Consider the following 15,333-nt stretch of genomic DNA (forward strand, 5'->3'; position numbering starts at 1 on the left):
TGGTTGCTCTTTCCTCTTTTCTAGCTGCTCTTGTAGTTGTTTTTTTCTTGTTATTCCTACCCCTGACTGGTGGACATAGAACAGCACTCCTCCTGTAGGTGTAGGCAGAGGCCTCGTTTCTCTGCTGTTAATAGGACCCAGTCTACAGCAGTTTTGTAGGACCACAGAGACTAAGGAGTCCAGTTGATTTTGGAGAGTTACTATAGACTCGGCTACCTGTTGGATATCCCCTATCAGCTGATTGGAGAGCTGATGAAAGTGGGAAATGGATGTGGTTATTCCTGCCCTTCCTGTGGCTAGGCCTGCCATAACCCTAGATTGGCTTGAAGAGAAACAAATTGAATAGTCCATTTGTCCAAGGCGTCATATGAGCACGGACTTACCAAGGAGCTGTTTAGTCCTAGAAGACCTGCTATTAAATGAGAGAAGCCAATAATCGCTTCCCTGGAGGTCTGAGGGCTGAGAACTTGTCTCCATAACAGGGGTAGAGAGGACAAGGACTTTTTTCGAGAATATAAATCTTCAACAGAGCCAGAATTATCAGGAATATAAAACCAATATTTAACTATTAATGTCACAGATGTCCATCTTCTCAAGATATTGTTAAGCTATTTAATGTCATCTGATTTTGTAAAATATCTATATTTGTTACTTAGGGCCAGACCATCATACTAGCAAACATCAAGCCTATATGTTTAGGTTTGGAATATCTGTAGGTTTTTAAACTAACTAAAAACTTTTAGGTTTGGCAGTCTCTTGATCTTTATCAGGCATTCTTGCCTAAGAATCTCTCTTTTGTAGCCTCCAGTCTTATATATTCTTGGGGGTTATCACAAGTGTATATCTTAACTTACATTTAACTATTATTTCCTTTCTTTTTAATGCCCAGGAATGGCTCTGTTTTGGTTCAACTCTTTTTGCTAGGTGTTTAAGGTCAAGCTGGTCAAAATTGACTTTGTTTCTATCTATTGTAAAGAGTCAGCTGAGTTCCCACAGGGGTCACTCGTAGGGGAACTTGAGAGCAGGTCTCAGCTCTGCTAGTGCTCTTTGCAGTAAGATGGGTCCAGGCCTTGCTGACCATGTGGCTTTCCTTGGAAACCTCAGGGACATTGTCCCTTCTCCAATGACCCTCCTCTTCATAGAGAGTGCACTGATTGGCTTTTCATTCTCCTGTGGTCTCATTAATCTCCCTGATCACGAGGTTGTGTGGCCAGAGTTGCAAAGCTCTTTGGAGAAGTTCCCTGATCCTAAATTCAGATCGACTCAGAGGGCAAGAGCCAATATTGGTTTCCCGTGGCCCTGTTAATTTAACATTAATTTTAAAGTTTTGATCTTAATCATCCAGCAAGTCAGTCTCACCAGTCTTAATTTAAGAGTACTGGTTTTTAACTTTAATGTCTATAACCTTACAGTCACTTACCCATTTTAATAAACTAGGGTTAGTATTATCCTATCTGTCCTATAGGTGATGATTTATTATCTTAAATTAATCCAGATGTGTGTTCTTGAAGTAACACATCTGCAAAACATTAACAGACAACATTTATACAGTTTATAAGGAAAATACAAAATAAAGTTAACAAAGTTTGGCCTACTTTGGACTTATTCTGATACACTGTAAGGTGGGAGGCAGAGCCTTATCTCAGGTAAGGCGGGGCTCCTCATAAATCTAACTCTTAAAACCATCATATTGGAGATTAGGTTTCAATGTGTGAATTGGGTGGACACAAGTTTTGAGACCCTAGCACCTACCGCCCAAGATCTCAGCAACCAAGTTGGCAAACTACTTGAAAATGTCTGCCTATTTAAAACAACCACTTTCCCATCTATTTCCATCCCCACCCTTGTGGGAAGCAGGACTGGGTTTTTCCATTGACTCTAGAGCCTGGGTCAGCTGAGTATGTCCAGGAGAGCCAAGTAGCATCTTCAGAGTCCTGTCTCTGAAGTTGGCTATTATTCTCTGTGAATCTGCAGACACTGTGAGCCACACAGTGACAAGATTATAACACATCTGAGAAGATGCTTCCCTGTGTGGTGTGTCCTGGAAGAGGCCTTGGAGTCTCAAGAGTTCCAGACAAGAGGTTCTTGTCCCTGGTCCCCTGAGAACCTCTCCATCCAGTAAGGTGTCCTTCTGCCTTGCAGAATTCCCCCTGCAACCTCCTGACCATCCCCCACTCACTATGGCATCCACATCATTGATTTTCCTTCTCCCCTCATTGGTCTCCCTAAGCTTCTCTGGCCCCTCCTATAGAAACCCTCTCATCTTTTCTCATTGTACAAAGGTAGCAAATAATACTCAATGTGTCTCTGGGTTCCCTCAAATCTTTTTCTATCAGACATTCAGAGGCTGGATTTCTCATCCCAAAGGATGAGACTTGGGAGTCTCCCACCCCCAACCTCTGACTGACATGCCCTCTTAGGGCACCAATTTTTCCAGGGGAGATGGCTCCCTTGTTTCCATTCACTACATTTAAGCCCAAAGACCTTCATGAATTTCAGGCAAAAGATGAAAATTCCATTTTGTCAACTGGGCCACCAGGGCACAGACAAGGTTAACATTAAGCCTGCGGGACCCAGCACAGGAAATTCTTTCCTTTTGGTGAAGACAGATGGGTGCAACATTATAACATTTACTGAGTTCTTGTGAACATGCCTCTATGTTTCATTTCTGCAGAAGCACACTGTATTATACAAAATGTGTCCATGATATTTGGTAGATTTTTAATAGCTTTTTAAATTGCCTTAGTGTAAAATGTGTGTGTGTGGGGGGGTGTGTGTACAGTACGAGGGACCACACCTACCACCTTGGCCTGCTAGGCAAGCACTATAACACTGAGATACATCCATTCACAGCTCAGTGTGGAATAACTTATATACAATTAAATTAATCTCTTGGGTGTACAATTTACTCACTCTGAGGTAATATGTAAGATAGGCAAACACCACCACCACAAGTTTTACCAGTTTCTTTCACTTCCTAAACTTCCTCATGCCCCTTTGTAGTCCTTCCTTGCCCTGAATCCTGCTCTAAGGCAGTCACCTAATTGCTTGTTCCTCTAGTTGGCCTTGCCCCAAATGTGATACAAACGGACACTTTTAGGAATGGCTCTGTCACTTCACATCCTATTTTTGAGATGCAAGCAGATCTCAGATTCCGTTTCCTTGTTGGCACACACCACACTTTATGCACTGAGCAGTTGATATACATCTGAGTGACTTTCATTTTTTAAAACTAATTCTAATGAAGTTCTTAGGGACATTACCAGAAATTATTTATATGGACCCATGCTGTCATTTCTGTTGAGGAAAGACCTGAGAGGAGAATTGTTTAGTCACATGGCAAGTGTGTGTGTGGAAACTTTAAGGGAAATACCAAACTCTGCTCCAAAAAGACTCCGTCACTTTGTATCCCTACCAGCCATTTATGAGGGTACCAGTTGCTCCATATCCTCTTCAACACTTTTCTGATGGTCTTAGATCAAATTGTACTTAAACCACTTGTTGGGGGATCTCATTGCAGATGTTTGTTTTGACTTTTAGACTCTGCTTCCATCTTCCATTCTCTCTCTCTCTCTCTCTCTCTCTCTCTCTCTCTCTCTCTCTCCTCTATATATGTATAAGGTATAATATATACCAACATATACAGATACGATGCCAAGACTCTTCTTCATTTCACATTATTACTATTATCTTGGTCATTGTCAAAGCCAAGGCCTCTGTAAGATGGTGACATAAAGGGCAGAGCCCATGGGAACCTTCACCCTAGCAGACTCCAGATTAGGAAGAAGCACTTGTTGTCCAGTTGACACAAAGGAGCTTATAATAGGACTCAACTGGGAGGGGCCCAAAGCTCAGCTATGAATTAGATCAGGAGACTCAGGGCAGAGTAAGCATCTGGCCAGGTAGGGGCTGGGAGATGGCTGGGAGCAGAGAATACTGTAGAGGAACTGAATTGACAGCAGCCTTGTGGATTGGGTGGAGGTCAAGGAGAAGCAGTGCTCTCAGCATGCTGTCTCCTGACATCTGGATGAAGCTGATTGCTCCCCAAAGTGGCTGAGAAGGACACAACACTGAGCTGTAAGAGCCTATGAGGGGTGCGGAGAATCTAGCCAAGGATGGTTTGCAGGGGAACCTCTAGGCTGCCTGAAGTTGAGCCCCACACCCCTTCATCAGGGAAGTCAGATTGAGCAGGTTCTCCTCACCCACACTGGCTTCCATTCACCCCTGCAGGGCTCAGGATGATTCAGAATCTCCCAGAGGCATCTAATCCCTGGGAGTTCCCTGGACAGACAGGCACTCATTTCACATCTTTCCAGAGGATAAGTGACTGTAAACTGGACCTTGGTTTTGTGTTGATGGGGTATCTACAGAAATGCCTTCACAAAGAAGGGTCAGACTGAGAAGGGAGGGGCCCTCAGAGGTTCTCAGATTATGGTGTTTGGAAGATTAGGGACAACTGAAGGGCACCCAGTCAGCTTTGAAGGTCACAGTCACATCTCCCTGCCACTGTGTAAGCAGTTCCCCTCACTCCAGCTAGGTCACCTGTATTTGTCCATCTCTGGAAATCTTCATTCTGCCCCCTCAGAGAAGCCCCCCAGGTTCCTCCAGTTACATCCAGCTCTCTGCTCCCTCCTCTCCTTCCCGACACCCTCATGGGCCTGTGACTGCAAGGACAGAGAATTAGTGACTCCAGGTGTGAGGAGAGGGTCCTGGATCTCAGAGGGGCTGCAGAGGCTGTGTGGCACCTTGGGAGGTGCCCAAGGGAAAAAGAAGGGTAGGGCCCTGCCCGCTGCCCACTGCGGCTCCATGACCTCTGAGAGTTCAGAGTGACTCTCCTGCAGCACACCCCTTGCAGGGCACCACCCATTTCCCTGCCTCCTCACTGTCAGGTTCAAAGTCCCCCTGGGCAGAATGCTGCTCTGCATTTCCAGGTGAAGCCCAGGGAATACAGAAGCAGCCCTGGGAGTCGACCATGTGCCTGCATCGACTTCCTGCCTGGCTCATCATCGTGGCCTATGGGCTCCTGATGCTCCTCATCCAGGGCCAGGGTGAGGCTGCCATGGGGAGGGAGGTAGAGACTGGGCTGGATCTGCCAAAGTGCCCAGAGACAGAGCCTGAGCCTGGAGGGAAGGCACCAGGGCGGGGGAGTTGGTAGAGGAGACAGATGAAGGGGATGAGGGGCAGGAGGGTGAGCCAGAGAGGGTCAGACCTGCTCAAGGACACCCCCATGGAGGAGTGAGCTAGTGTGAGGGGATTCTGATGGGTTTGTGACCATTTAGGTGAGAGACAAAGAGAGTAGTATGTAAGACCTGGACCCTAATTAAGACCTAGATGGGCCTGTGGAGGAGCCAGAACTGGGTGGGCAGAGGACTGTGGGAATGGAATCCAGGGAATGGGCAAGTCAGAAGCCTCTTGGAAAACGAACAGGGACAGGGACCTTTCCCTCCTGTGTGTGGCTGTGGCTGTAGCTACTACTCACCCTTGGATAATAACAACAGCAATATAAGAGCCTGCTGGTTACATTTGGCTCTGAGTGTGTTGACCCCTTGGCCAGAGAAGTGCTGGCACCTTCCAAAGGGGCCACAGACAAGGTTACTGTCCCTGGGGGTTACAGTAGCCGTGGTACCACTTCTCAAAGCTGATCTGAATGACTGGTGAATTCTCTTCACTGGTGAACCTGAACTGGCATGGCTTGGATTGTTCTAGGACAAAAGCAATGTGCTCTGTACCTGCTAGAAGTCTCTAGGCCCTTATCAGAAGGTGTTGGCAGGAGAGTACCATGCCCAGGGAGTGTCAGCAGCCCTGGATCCCTCCCACCCCAACGGCTCCTATTGTGGGCATTGGACATAGACCTAACTTTCCCAGTCTAATCTGCACAGAGGAATCCATGTTCACCTGTCCCCCTTGGATCATCGCTGACAGGCTTCCTCCCTTACCTGGCATCTTAGAGAACTAGGAAGATTTTTCTAGCTTCACTGACAGATTCTATTTTCAACAGTCCTTTTTTCTTTAACTCACGTCCAAAAATTAAAAAAAGAAAAACTGAGTCATGAGAGAGTATAGAAATGAGTTCCACAGTCTTCTTCCCACCCAGTCCTGGCTCCTCCACAGGCCCATCTAGGTCTTAAATAGGGTCCAGGACTTACACACAACTCATCTTTGTCTCTCACCTAAATGGTCACAAACCCATCTTTTCTGATGTAAGCTTTTCTACGTCTGGACATGGGGACACTTCACACCACTACAAACATACATGGGTGAGATTCCTACTGCTGTTTCATGCAGGGCTTGTCCTCAAGGAAGCAGCTACATAATGTCACCCAACTGTGAGCAGGAGTATTTCGCAGGCTTTGTCCTTTGTAGTAACTTATATCAGGCATTAGGGGCCAGTGGTCATATGAGTTACATGGAACAAGATCCCTTCCGGCAAGACACTGTGGGTAGACCGCATGTTGGTAGGGACATAGTGTGCCTTTGGACTTGGAGGGATGCTGGACAATTTCCTTCTCTGGTTCTGTAAGTGTATACTGCCCTGGCCTGACCTGTACCAGGGAGCATCAAACATCAGAACCTAGCGCATCTCATGGGAGAGAGGAGGAAGTTTGAAGTTCTTAACGTTTTCTTATGGAAACCAGCTCAGATCTGCCAAGCTCTAGAGTGAGAACTGGAGCCTGGGAGACGGAAGGCTCCAGTGAGGTGGGAGCTGTGGAGTTGAGTACAATAGCAGGAGGACTGTGGACCTGACTGCCAACTTTCTGCACTCTGGAGCACAGAGAGAGGACTGGGACAGCCTGGGGGCTGCATAGCACTCAAGAGTGGGCCCATTCTGGGGTAGAGAGAAGAGTTAAACCCAACATGCCCAACATCATCTTTTAACAAATATCATGACTTGGACAAACCAGATATATTTAGCTTGACTCTCCTTTGCCTCCTTGCCCTGATCCCCAACACCAGTAGGGACAAGACTTTCATGGCCTGAACTCATAGCTCTCCTCCCACAGTCTGTTTCTCCTTACATGAATGATACTTCTTTATGTCATTTATTGTCCTATCAAGTATGAGATCCTTAAGGATAGAAATTTTTAGTTCCATTCCCATAGTCCTCCTATTTATTGTGTGACATGACCTGGCACAGTGAGTGCAATGGACACTCTTGCCCCATCAGCCCAAAAGACATTCTGCTGGCAGATGCTAGTGCTGAAGGATGGTGGCAAGTCACAGGGGCCTGGTGAGCCTGGAAGGATAGGCTGTGACCAGGTTGAGTGATAGTGGTGGTGGGGATAGGAACAGGGAAGGGCAAAAAGATTGTGAAGTGAATGTTGACAGATCAGGCTCCTTCCACAGGGCGGAGCTGAGGAGGGCCAACCAGGCTACAGTGCTGTGGGCCAGCAGCTGAGTGGACAGACCTGAGCCTGAAGTGCATCTCTCTGCCCACAGGCCAGGACTCAGTCAGCCCCATCCGGATCACCCACACCGGGCAGGTGCGGGGCAGTCTCGTCCATGTGAAGGAAACTGATGCGGGGGTCCACACCTTCCTGGGAATTCCCTTTGCCAAGCCACCTGTAGGACCACTGCGCTTTGCAGCCCCTGAGCCGCCTGAACCTTGGAGTGGTGTGAGGGATGGGACCTCTCACCCGGCCATGTAAGCTCTCCTGTGAAACCTCAGGGTTGGGGTGGGTACTCCGAGCCCTGGGCCAGGCCGCAGTGGCTCCTTCATCTAGACTGCACTGCCATGCCTGGGGCTGTAGGTTAGTGGTAATGCGTTTTTAGCAACCTAATGCACTGGCTTTGAAACCTAGGACCTATCTAAACAAATATATAGAAATATATCCCTCTGCATTGGGGCAATTCCCACACTCATTTTTCCAATGCAGAAGTAACTTTGCTAGGCCCCTGCCTCAAGGTTGGAGCCGAAAAAGCATTAGCTCCAGGTGCTAATGCAGAAACACATGTCCCTGGATTTGACTTACTCTAGTTGTTCTCTCCCACCAGGGGACATGTGTCTGGAAGAGGGTCAGCTTGGCTCCCTGAACCTATAAAAGACCTTGACTCCAGCAGTTGATGGTGCAGATCTCTGAGGAGGGCAACAGTGGTGGCTCCTTGGGGACCCCACCCAGAGGGCCAAGGGAAAGGGGCATGTGCTTACAGCTGGAGACTCAGTGGAGGGGTGAGGTTTTCTGAGAGTCTCGAGTTGGGCTGTGGGATGCCCCATTGCCCTTCTGTGAGAAACTAACCTCCATCCACTCAGGCACCACCTGTGTGAGGACACCTATGCTGTTCTAGGCCTGAGTGGGGATAGTAATAAATAGTGACTGTCAACAGGGGCAGCCAGGGTTTCCCAGAAAGGGCTCTAGAGTCATGATTGCCCAGGCTCAGAAGGAGGTAGAATGAAGTGCTCAACAATCTTGAGGCCTCCCTGGGGGTCTGGGCTCCATCCCAGCTTCCCCCGAGCCTGTGGCCTGGAACTCAGTGGGAAATGACTGGAAAGAAGGATCATGTGAGGCAAGGCATCAGTTAAGGCAGGGAGTGAGGTTGTCTGGGATCCAGTCAGGACCTGAGGTCTGAATTGACCACTGCTCAGCCCCTGGAGTAAATGTATTCCGTTGTCACCAGGTGTCTGCAAAATGCAGATGCAATGAATACAGAGGCTCTGAACCTAGGGAGTACAAACTTGCCTCCTGTCCCCATGTCAGAGGACTGCCTGTACCTCAGCATCTATGTGCCTGCACATGCCCGTGAGGGCTCTAACCTGCCTGTGAGTGTTAAGTCACGGTCAGTTGAAGGGTGGGAGAACATTTCCTTTGTAATGTGTTTTGAAGCTCAATTGGGACATGGTTCAAGGTAGAGAGCTAGCATAATGCTGTGAAGGCCTGGGATTGACTCCAAGTATTACATAAGAATAAGATGACCCTGGAAGTCACAGGTTCAGCTGGCCACTTCTGTGATGTGAACTACCATGAAAATTTCTCATTTCTCCAAGAAGGCAGGTAGCTAACCTAGAAATGGAGTCAAAGAGCCCTGGATGCTCTCAGAGGCCAAATGTTCTAACCCACTGATCAACTCCCCAGCTTGTATCCAGGAGATCCATGCAGGTGCCCATGGATTAATTTGGGGGCTAGAGATTGGATGAAACTCTAAATTAATGTTCAAGTGGGGTAATCACAGAAACATCACTTTTCTTTTCCCTTCAGAGTAGTTCTGAGGGGAATCGTTCCAGGTTCTGATTCATGGGTAGAACCCAAAGTATGGGAGGCCTGATCTTCCAAATTGATCTTACTCTGTCACCAGTACCCTAGGTCATGAGGTCCTACTAGAGCTCTGTGTGGGTAGCCACACAACCAAAGTGGTGTTTAGACTAGGGGTATAGCCAGGATGGGATTGGGCACGGTGCCTACCACATGGTATATCTCCTGATTTCCCAGGTGATGGTTTGGATCCATGGTGGTGCCTTGGTGATGGGCTCGGCTTCCGAGTTTGATGGTTCTATTCTGGCAGCCATTGAAAATGTACTGGTGGTCACTATCCAGTACCGCCTGGGAGTTCTGGGCTTTTTCAGGTGAGCCTGGGACAGGGATGGTCAATGAGTAGACAGAGGACCATCCATTGATCATCATCCTTGCATTTCTCAGCACTGGAGACCAGCATGCCACTGGCAACTGGGGCTATCTGGACCAAGTGGCCGCCCTACGCTGGGTCCAGCAGAATATCGCCTACTTTGGAGGCAACCCTGATCGGGTCACTATTTTTGGCGTGTCTGCAGGTGGCACTAGTGTGTCCTCACATGTGGTGTCTCCAATGTCCCAAGGACTATTCCATGGTGCCATCATGGAGAGTGGGGTAGCCCTACTGCCTGACCTCATCACCAGCTCATCTAAAGATGTCTCCACAGTGAGTATCCTTTACTATCCAAGGCCAAATCTGCTGCCTCACCCTTCAACTTCATAGCCTTGTCCACTCTGTCTATTTCATGGGAATAAAGACTATGCAGGTGTCTCCAGAACTGGCCCCCATCCCAGAGTTTCTGAGGAGCTCAAAGGTCAGAATCCACACATCTCTGTCTCAAGTTGTTGATTTTGCTCTAGGGTCTGCAAAGGTACACACCCTGGGGGCCTCATCCTCAGAAGACCCATGTAAAGCAGGTGTGATGGCTCCTCTGGCTGACACCTGAGCTTCAGGAAAGGTGGAAGGATTTCATACTTGCTGCAATACACAGATGGCTCCCTTTGAGAATTATGGGTAACCTGCACACAGCTGAGACCTTAGGCTGCAACCCCTTCCCTGTCTGTCGGATGATTCAGCCTCTTTTTGGTGCCTTTACAGATGGTGGCCAACCTGTCTGCCTGTGGGCAAGTAGAGTCAGAGGCCCTGGTGAGCTGCCTGCGGGGCAAGAGTGAACAGGAAATGCTGGCTATTACCAAGGTAGGGCTGAATGGACGTTAGTGAGGAGACAGGGGTCATGGTGTAAGGAAAGTACAGTGATTTCTACTGTGGAACAATGATATCATTTCCAAAGCTTGATATTCTTGTATCCTCATAGCTCAGGATGGGAATTGAGACAAAAATATGCTAAACCAGGTGTATAATATCTGAATGTTGGTGTGAGAATCATGGGATGAGTAGGATGCATTGGAAGTAACTCAGGTGTTGTTCGAAAAGAGACTTTGTTTCCCATAATCATGGACTTTGTATGCTCCCTTAGCCCTTCAAGATCATTCCTGCTGTGGTGGATGGGGCCTTCCTACCCAGGCACCCCCAGGAGCTTCTGGCTTCTGCTGATTTTCAACCTGTTCCAAGCATCATTGGTGTCACCAATGATGAGTATGGCTGGATCATTCCCATGGTGAGTCCCTTCTTTAAATTCCCATGATAGTGTCAGGTGGGAGTGGGTTGGAACTTCGTACCTCCTGGTCATCTCACCCCCAACTCTAGACTATCTTTTCACCACACAGCTCTTGGGCCCCCCTGAAATCCAGAAAGACATAGACAGAGAGACCGCGCAAGCTGTTCTACAGAGAATATCAACACAGAGTGTGAGACTCCTGGGGTCCTGATCCAGGCAAGAGTGCAGCCAGACACTCTTCCTTTTCAGGAATCCATGGGAACAAAAGTTGATCTATGTAAATTTGCAGGTGGGGCCACTGCACAGCTTGACACCATTGCCCTCTTCCTTGACATCCCAAACACCAATCCCTACCCTCAAGTTCCTGCCTCCCTGCCCCAGAGATTGCCTAACCTGACTCTCCCTGATCACCTGGACTAGATGAAGTCTAGTGCCGAATGTGCTGACCTATTGATGGAGGAGTACATGGGAGACAACGAGGACCCCCACACCCTCCGACTCCAGTTCCAGGAGTTGATGGCAGACTTCATGTTTGTGATGCCTGCACTCCAAGTAGCACATGATCAGAGTGAGTGTATCTGAACCTGAATCCTGGCTTCCTAGGAGACAGCTCAGAGGTGTGGGTCCCAGGTGAGGTCTAGTGTCAAGTCCTGACACATGTCTTTATCCAGACCCTGGTCCCAGGCACCTGAAGGCCCTCATCTCAGTTAATCCTTATGGCTAGAGTAAGAGATAGACATCACACACATTTTACAGAGGAGGGAACTAAGGTAGTGGCACTCAAGGACTTGCTTGTGACCACATAGCCAAGAAGTCCAAGATATGACTTAACAAAGAGCCTTCCAACTACACCCTGATCCATTTTGAGCTTCCAAGCCACTGTGAAGATTCAAACAGTGCTGGACCTAGCAATCTTGTCACCAAGAGTGACACATTCTATCCACCCACCAGGTTCCCATGCTCCTGTCTACTTCTATGAGTTCCAGCATCCGCCCAGCAGCATTAAGAACATGAGGCCTCCACATGTGAAGGCTGACCATGGTGATGAGGTAGTCTTTGTCTTTGGATCCTACATCAGTGGCATCATAGGTGAGTTTTCCTTGTTCCACAGAAGTATTCTCATGGGTACAGGGTGGCAGTCGCTCTCATGGTACAATGAGAAACTGGAGTGAGAAAGAACATGGGATCCAGTGTCTTCCATATTACAACTCAATGGGTCATTTCAGGGTCAGACCTTTCCCAGTCCAATCTATGCTCCTTCCACCTATTGTCAACCCAACCGTGGTGTGAAGCCTAGGAGAAGAGGGGGTTGGGTAAAAGCCTAATCATTTCTTAAATGACTTCACAGTGTCCAAAAGAAGGAAATTTCTATGCAAGGATGAGCCCAGTGTTGATTCAGTTAAAGGCTGGGAGTAGTAAAGGCAGGTTGCACAAGCAGAGGGCCTGGCCCCAGGACTGTTGTGATAGGGCAGGGACACAAGCCTGGGGCTGGAGTGGTTAGTGTGGCACAGGTGTGGACAGCTGGATGGGGTTGGCCAGGACCTGGACCCTTGCCTTCCTCCTACCACAGTTGAGCTCACTGAGGAGGAGGAGCTGCTGAACAGGAGGATGATGAAGTACTGGGCCAACTTTGCTCGAAATGGGTGAGAACACTTGAACACTGCATCCTCCTGTGCCTACACATGCCCACCCAGGGGGAAGGAGCCCTCCACTGCTCCCCTTGTCTGAGGTGACCCCATTAGCAATTGTGTGTCCTTCATCACATCTTAGCCCCTTACCCAATGGGAAGACCCACACTAAAAGAGGGTGCTTTTTGGGTACAGGTCACTGGTCTCTTCTCACAGTGGTCCAGAAAGTGAGCCATAGTGCTGGGCTATCATGGGAGCCAGCTTCTCACAGGGAAGGGCAACACAGGCCAGGCTGCTGTGCCATGTGTGAAATGACACTAGTGAGAGGTCATTAGTTTCCTACATTAGGACACCTCTCCCCATTCTCAACACCTCTGTGTGCCTGGATGGCTGCCCTGTCCATAATTGGGGTTTAAGGTCAGGTCTGAGTTCAACAGAGCTCAGACTGACCCTCGCCCTGCCTTCCTGGGAGGGCATGTGCACAGGAACCCCAACGGAGAAGGCCTACCCCACTGGCCACTGTTCGACCAGGACCAGCAGTACCTGCAGCTGGACATCCAGCCTGCTGTGGGCCAGGCCCTGAAGGCACACAGGCTGCAGTTCTGGACCAAGACTCTGCCTCAGAAGATCCAGGAGCTAAAGGGGGCTGAGGACAAGCACACAGAGCTCTAGCTTCCTTGTCAGGAAGAGAGGGGTGTGCTAGGTGTGATGGGGTCTTCCTTTGGTGCCCACACATGCCCACCCATTAAACAGGGTTCACCCACTCATTCACATAGCTATTCATCCATCCACTGCACCATTGGGTCCTCTCCTGTTAGACACACTCAGTAATTCCCAATGCATGCCCACCTTCCTCCTCACCCCACTGTGCCTGAGTCCCTCACTTCCTTCCTCCCCTCTCCTTCCCTACAACCCCTCCTATCCTCTCCTCCCAGTTGCCACACCCTCCCATGCTGACAGAGAAGTTTTAGGAAGCAGAGCTGGTACTTTTCTGAACCTCTTGCCCACCTCTCAGCAAGTACCCCATGTTCTCATACCAGTGGGACCTCTGTAGAAAACCTGGACACCACAAGCCCCAGGCTTTTACTCCATCAGGCTCCTGTAACAACAACAGCAACAACAACAACAACTCCAATAATAACCTAGCTTGGCACAGTGGCACATGCCCATAACCAAAGCCACTCAGGAGGCTGAGGGAAAAGAATTACATATGTAGCACAGGCTGGCCACTTAGGGAGACACAAACTCAAAGTAAAACAACAAGTCCTGGGAGAGTAGCTCAGTGGTAAAGTACTTGCCAATCATGCACAAGGTCCTGGGTTTGATCACTGTGCTAACAACAAAATATCAACAAATAAACAAATAAACTGGGTAGCTCATAAACAATGCAAATGAGTTGTCTTCTGTGTTGGACGTGACAAGTCCAGGATAAAGATATTAGCCAATTTGTTGTCTGGGGAGGTCTTGCTTTGGTTTCTAGATGGCACCTTCCCACTATGTCCTTACTTGGCAGAAGGGGTGAACAAGTTCTCTTGGGACTATTTGACAGTTCCTAAACCCTGGCTCCTCACAATGATTCATCTCTCTCTCTCTCTTTCTTTCTTTCTTTCTCTCTTTCTCTCTCTCTCCTTCCTTCCTTTCTTTCTTTCTTTCTTTCTTTCTTTCTTTCTTTCTTTCTTTCTTTCTTTCTTTCTTTCTTTCTTTCTCAATGAAAGCCCAGGTAGTAGACTGATTTTATTAGTTATGCATTGTGTGTGCGTGTGTGTTAGCTTGTTGTTGTTGTTGGGGATTGAGCCTAGTGCATTAGAACTTAATGCACTAGAGCTTAGTGCTGGCTAGGCAAGCACTCTACCACCTGACTGGCTTTCAATGTACGAATGTGCAGCACACAAACTTTCAGGCCAAACACTTAGAGTTCCCACGTCTAACCCATCCAGGCTACAAGCAAAACCAAAGTTCCATATCCCTGAGTCAACCTGGAGATTAAATGTCATCCATCATTAACATTTCAATCTAACAACATACTCATCTATTTCTGTCCCAAGGAGGTGACTGGCCCCATCCTTATGAGAAGCAGGACTGGGCTTTTCCATTGGCTTTTGGAGCCTGGGCCAGCTGGGTGCATCCTGGAGAGACAGGTGGGGTCCTCAGGGTCCTGTCTCCTGAAGTTGCCTCTTATTCTCTGTGGATCTGCAGACACTGTGAGCCCCACACTGACACAATCACAACACAGCTGTGAAGATGTTTCTCTGTGGGGTGTGTCCAGGAAGAGGCCTTGACATGTCATGAGGTCCAGACACATAGCAGAAGAGATTCTTGTCCCTGGCTCCCTGAGGACCTCTCCATCCAAAATCTTTCAGAATTCCCTCTGCATCCTCCTGACCATCCCCCACTCACTATGGCATCCATGTGTTGACTTTCCCTCTCACCCCATTGCTGTCCCTAAACTTTTGTGGACCCTCCAGTAGAAATCCTCTCATCTTTTCTCTCAGTAACCAAAAGTGCCAAATGAGCTCCATATACCCTTTTGTTCCTCCAAAGCATTTTCTCTCTGTCATGGAAGGGCTGTGTCCCTCACTCCATGGACCTTGGGACTTCCCCTATCCTCTTCCTTTCACCAACTTGCCCCCATGCGGCACCACTTTTCCCAGCAGAGAAACTCTCCTCTTTCACCCAGTGCTTTTAAGCCCCACCACAGGGCACCAAGGCCTTTAGGGCTCAAGATGAAGATTGCAGTGTTGCCCATACTGGACACCAGGGGGCAGACGAGGACAGCGGTAAGCCTGGGTGACTGGATCTCTGCAGAGGTGAAAAGACCTTTTAGTTCCTTTTAGTGTACAGGGACTGGTGCATAATCCTTCCACT

General features: G+C 48.5%; 1 protein-coding gene across 1 annotated transcript; it reads left to right on the top strand.

Annotated features, from left to right (window-relative positions):
* Positions 1-4,972: 4,972 nt before the first annotated feature.
* Positions 4,973-13,747, top strand: LOC113178228 (cocaine esterase-like). Its single transcript, XM_026382645.2, has 12 exons — positions 4,973-5,048; positions 7,438-7,642; positions 8,614-8,755; positions 9,423-9,556; positions 9,630-9,888; positions 10,321-10,419; positions 10,700-10,840; positions 10,950-11,030; positions 11,261-11,408; positions 11,792-11,929; positions 12,411-12,483; positions 12,954-13,747. The coding sequence occupies exons 1-12, from the start codon at positions 4,973-4,975 to the stop codon at positions 13,138-13,140; spliced, it is 1,683 nt and encodes a 560-aa protein (XP_026238430.1). The 3' UTR covers positions 13,141-13,747.
* The last annotated feature ends 1,586 nt before the right edge of the window (positions 13,748-15,333 follow it).

The sequence above is a fragment of the Urocitellus parryii genome, chromosome 15, assembly GCF_045843805.1.
Source record: "Urocitellus parryii isolate mUroPar1 chromosome 15, mUroPar1.hap1, whole genome shotgun sequence".
NCBI classification, from domain to species: Eukaryota; Metazoa; Chordata; class Mammalia; order Rodentia; family Sciuridae; genus Urocitellus; species Urocitellus parryii.

Coding starts and splice junctions, on each gene's coding strand:
- LOC113178228 (XM_026382645.2), top strand. CDS start 4,973: ATGTGCCTGCATCGACTTCCTGCCTGGCTCATCATCGTGGCCTATGGG. Junction 7,643..8,613: donor GGGACCTCTCACCCGGCCAT/GTAAGCTCTCCT, acceptor CGTTGTCACCAG/GTGTCTGCAAAATGCAGATG. Junction 10,841..10,949: donor ATGGCTGGATCATTCCCATG/GTGAGTCCCTTC, acceptor TTCACCACACAG/CTCTTGGGCCCCCCTGAAAT.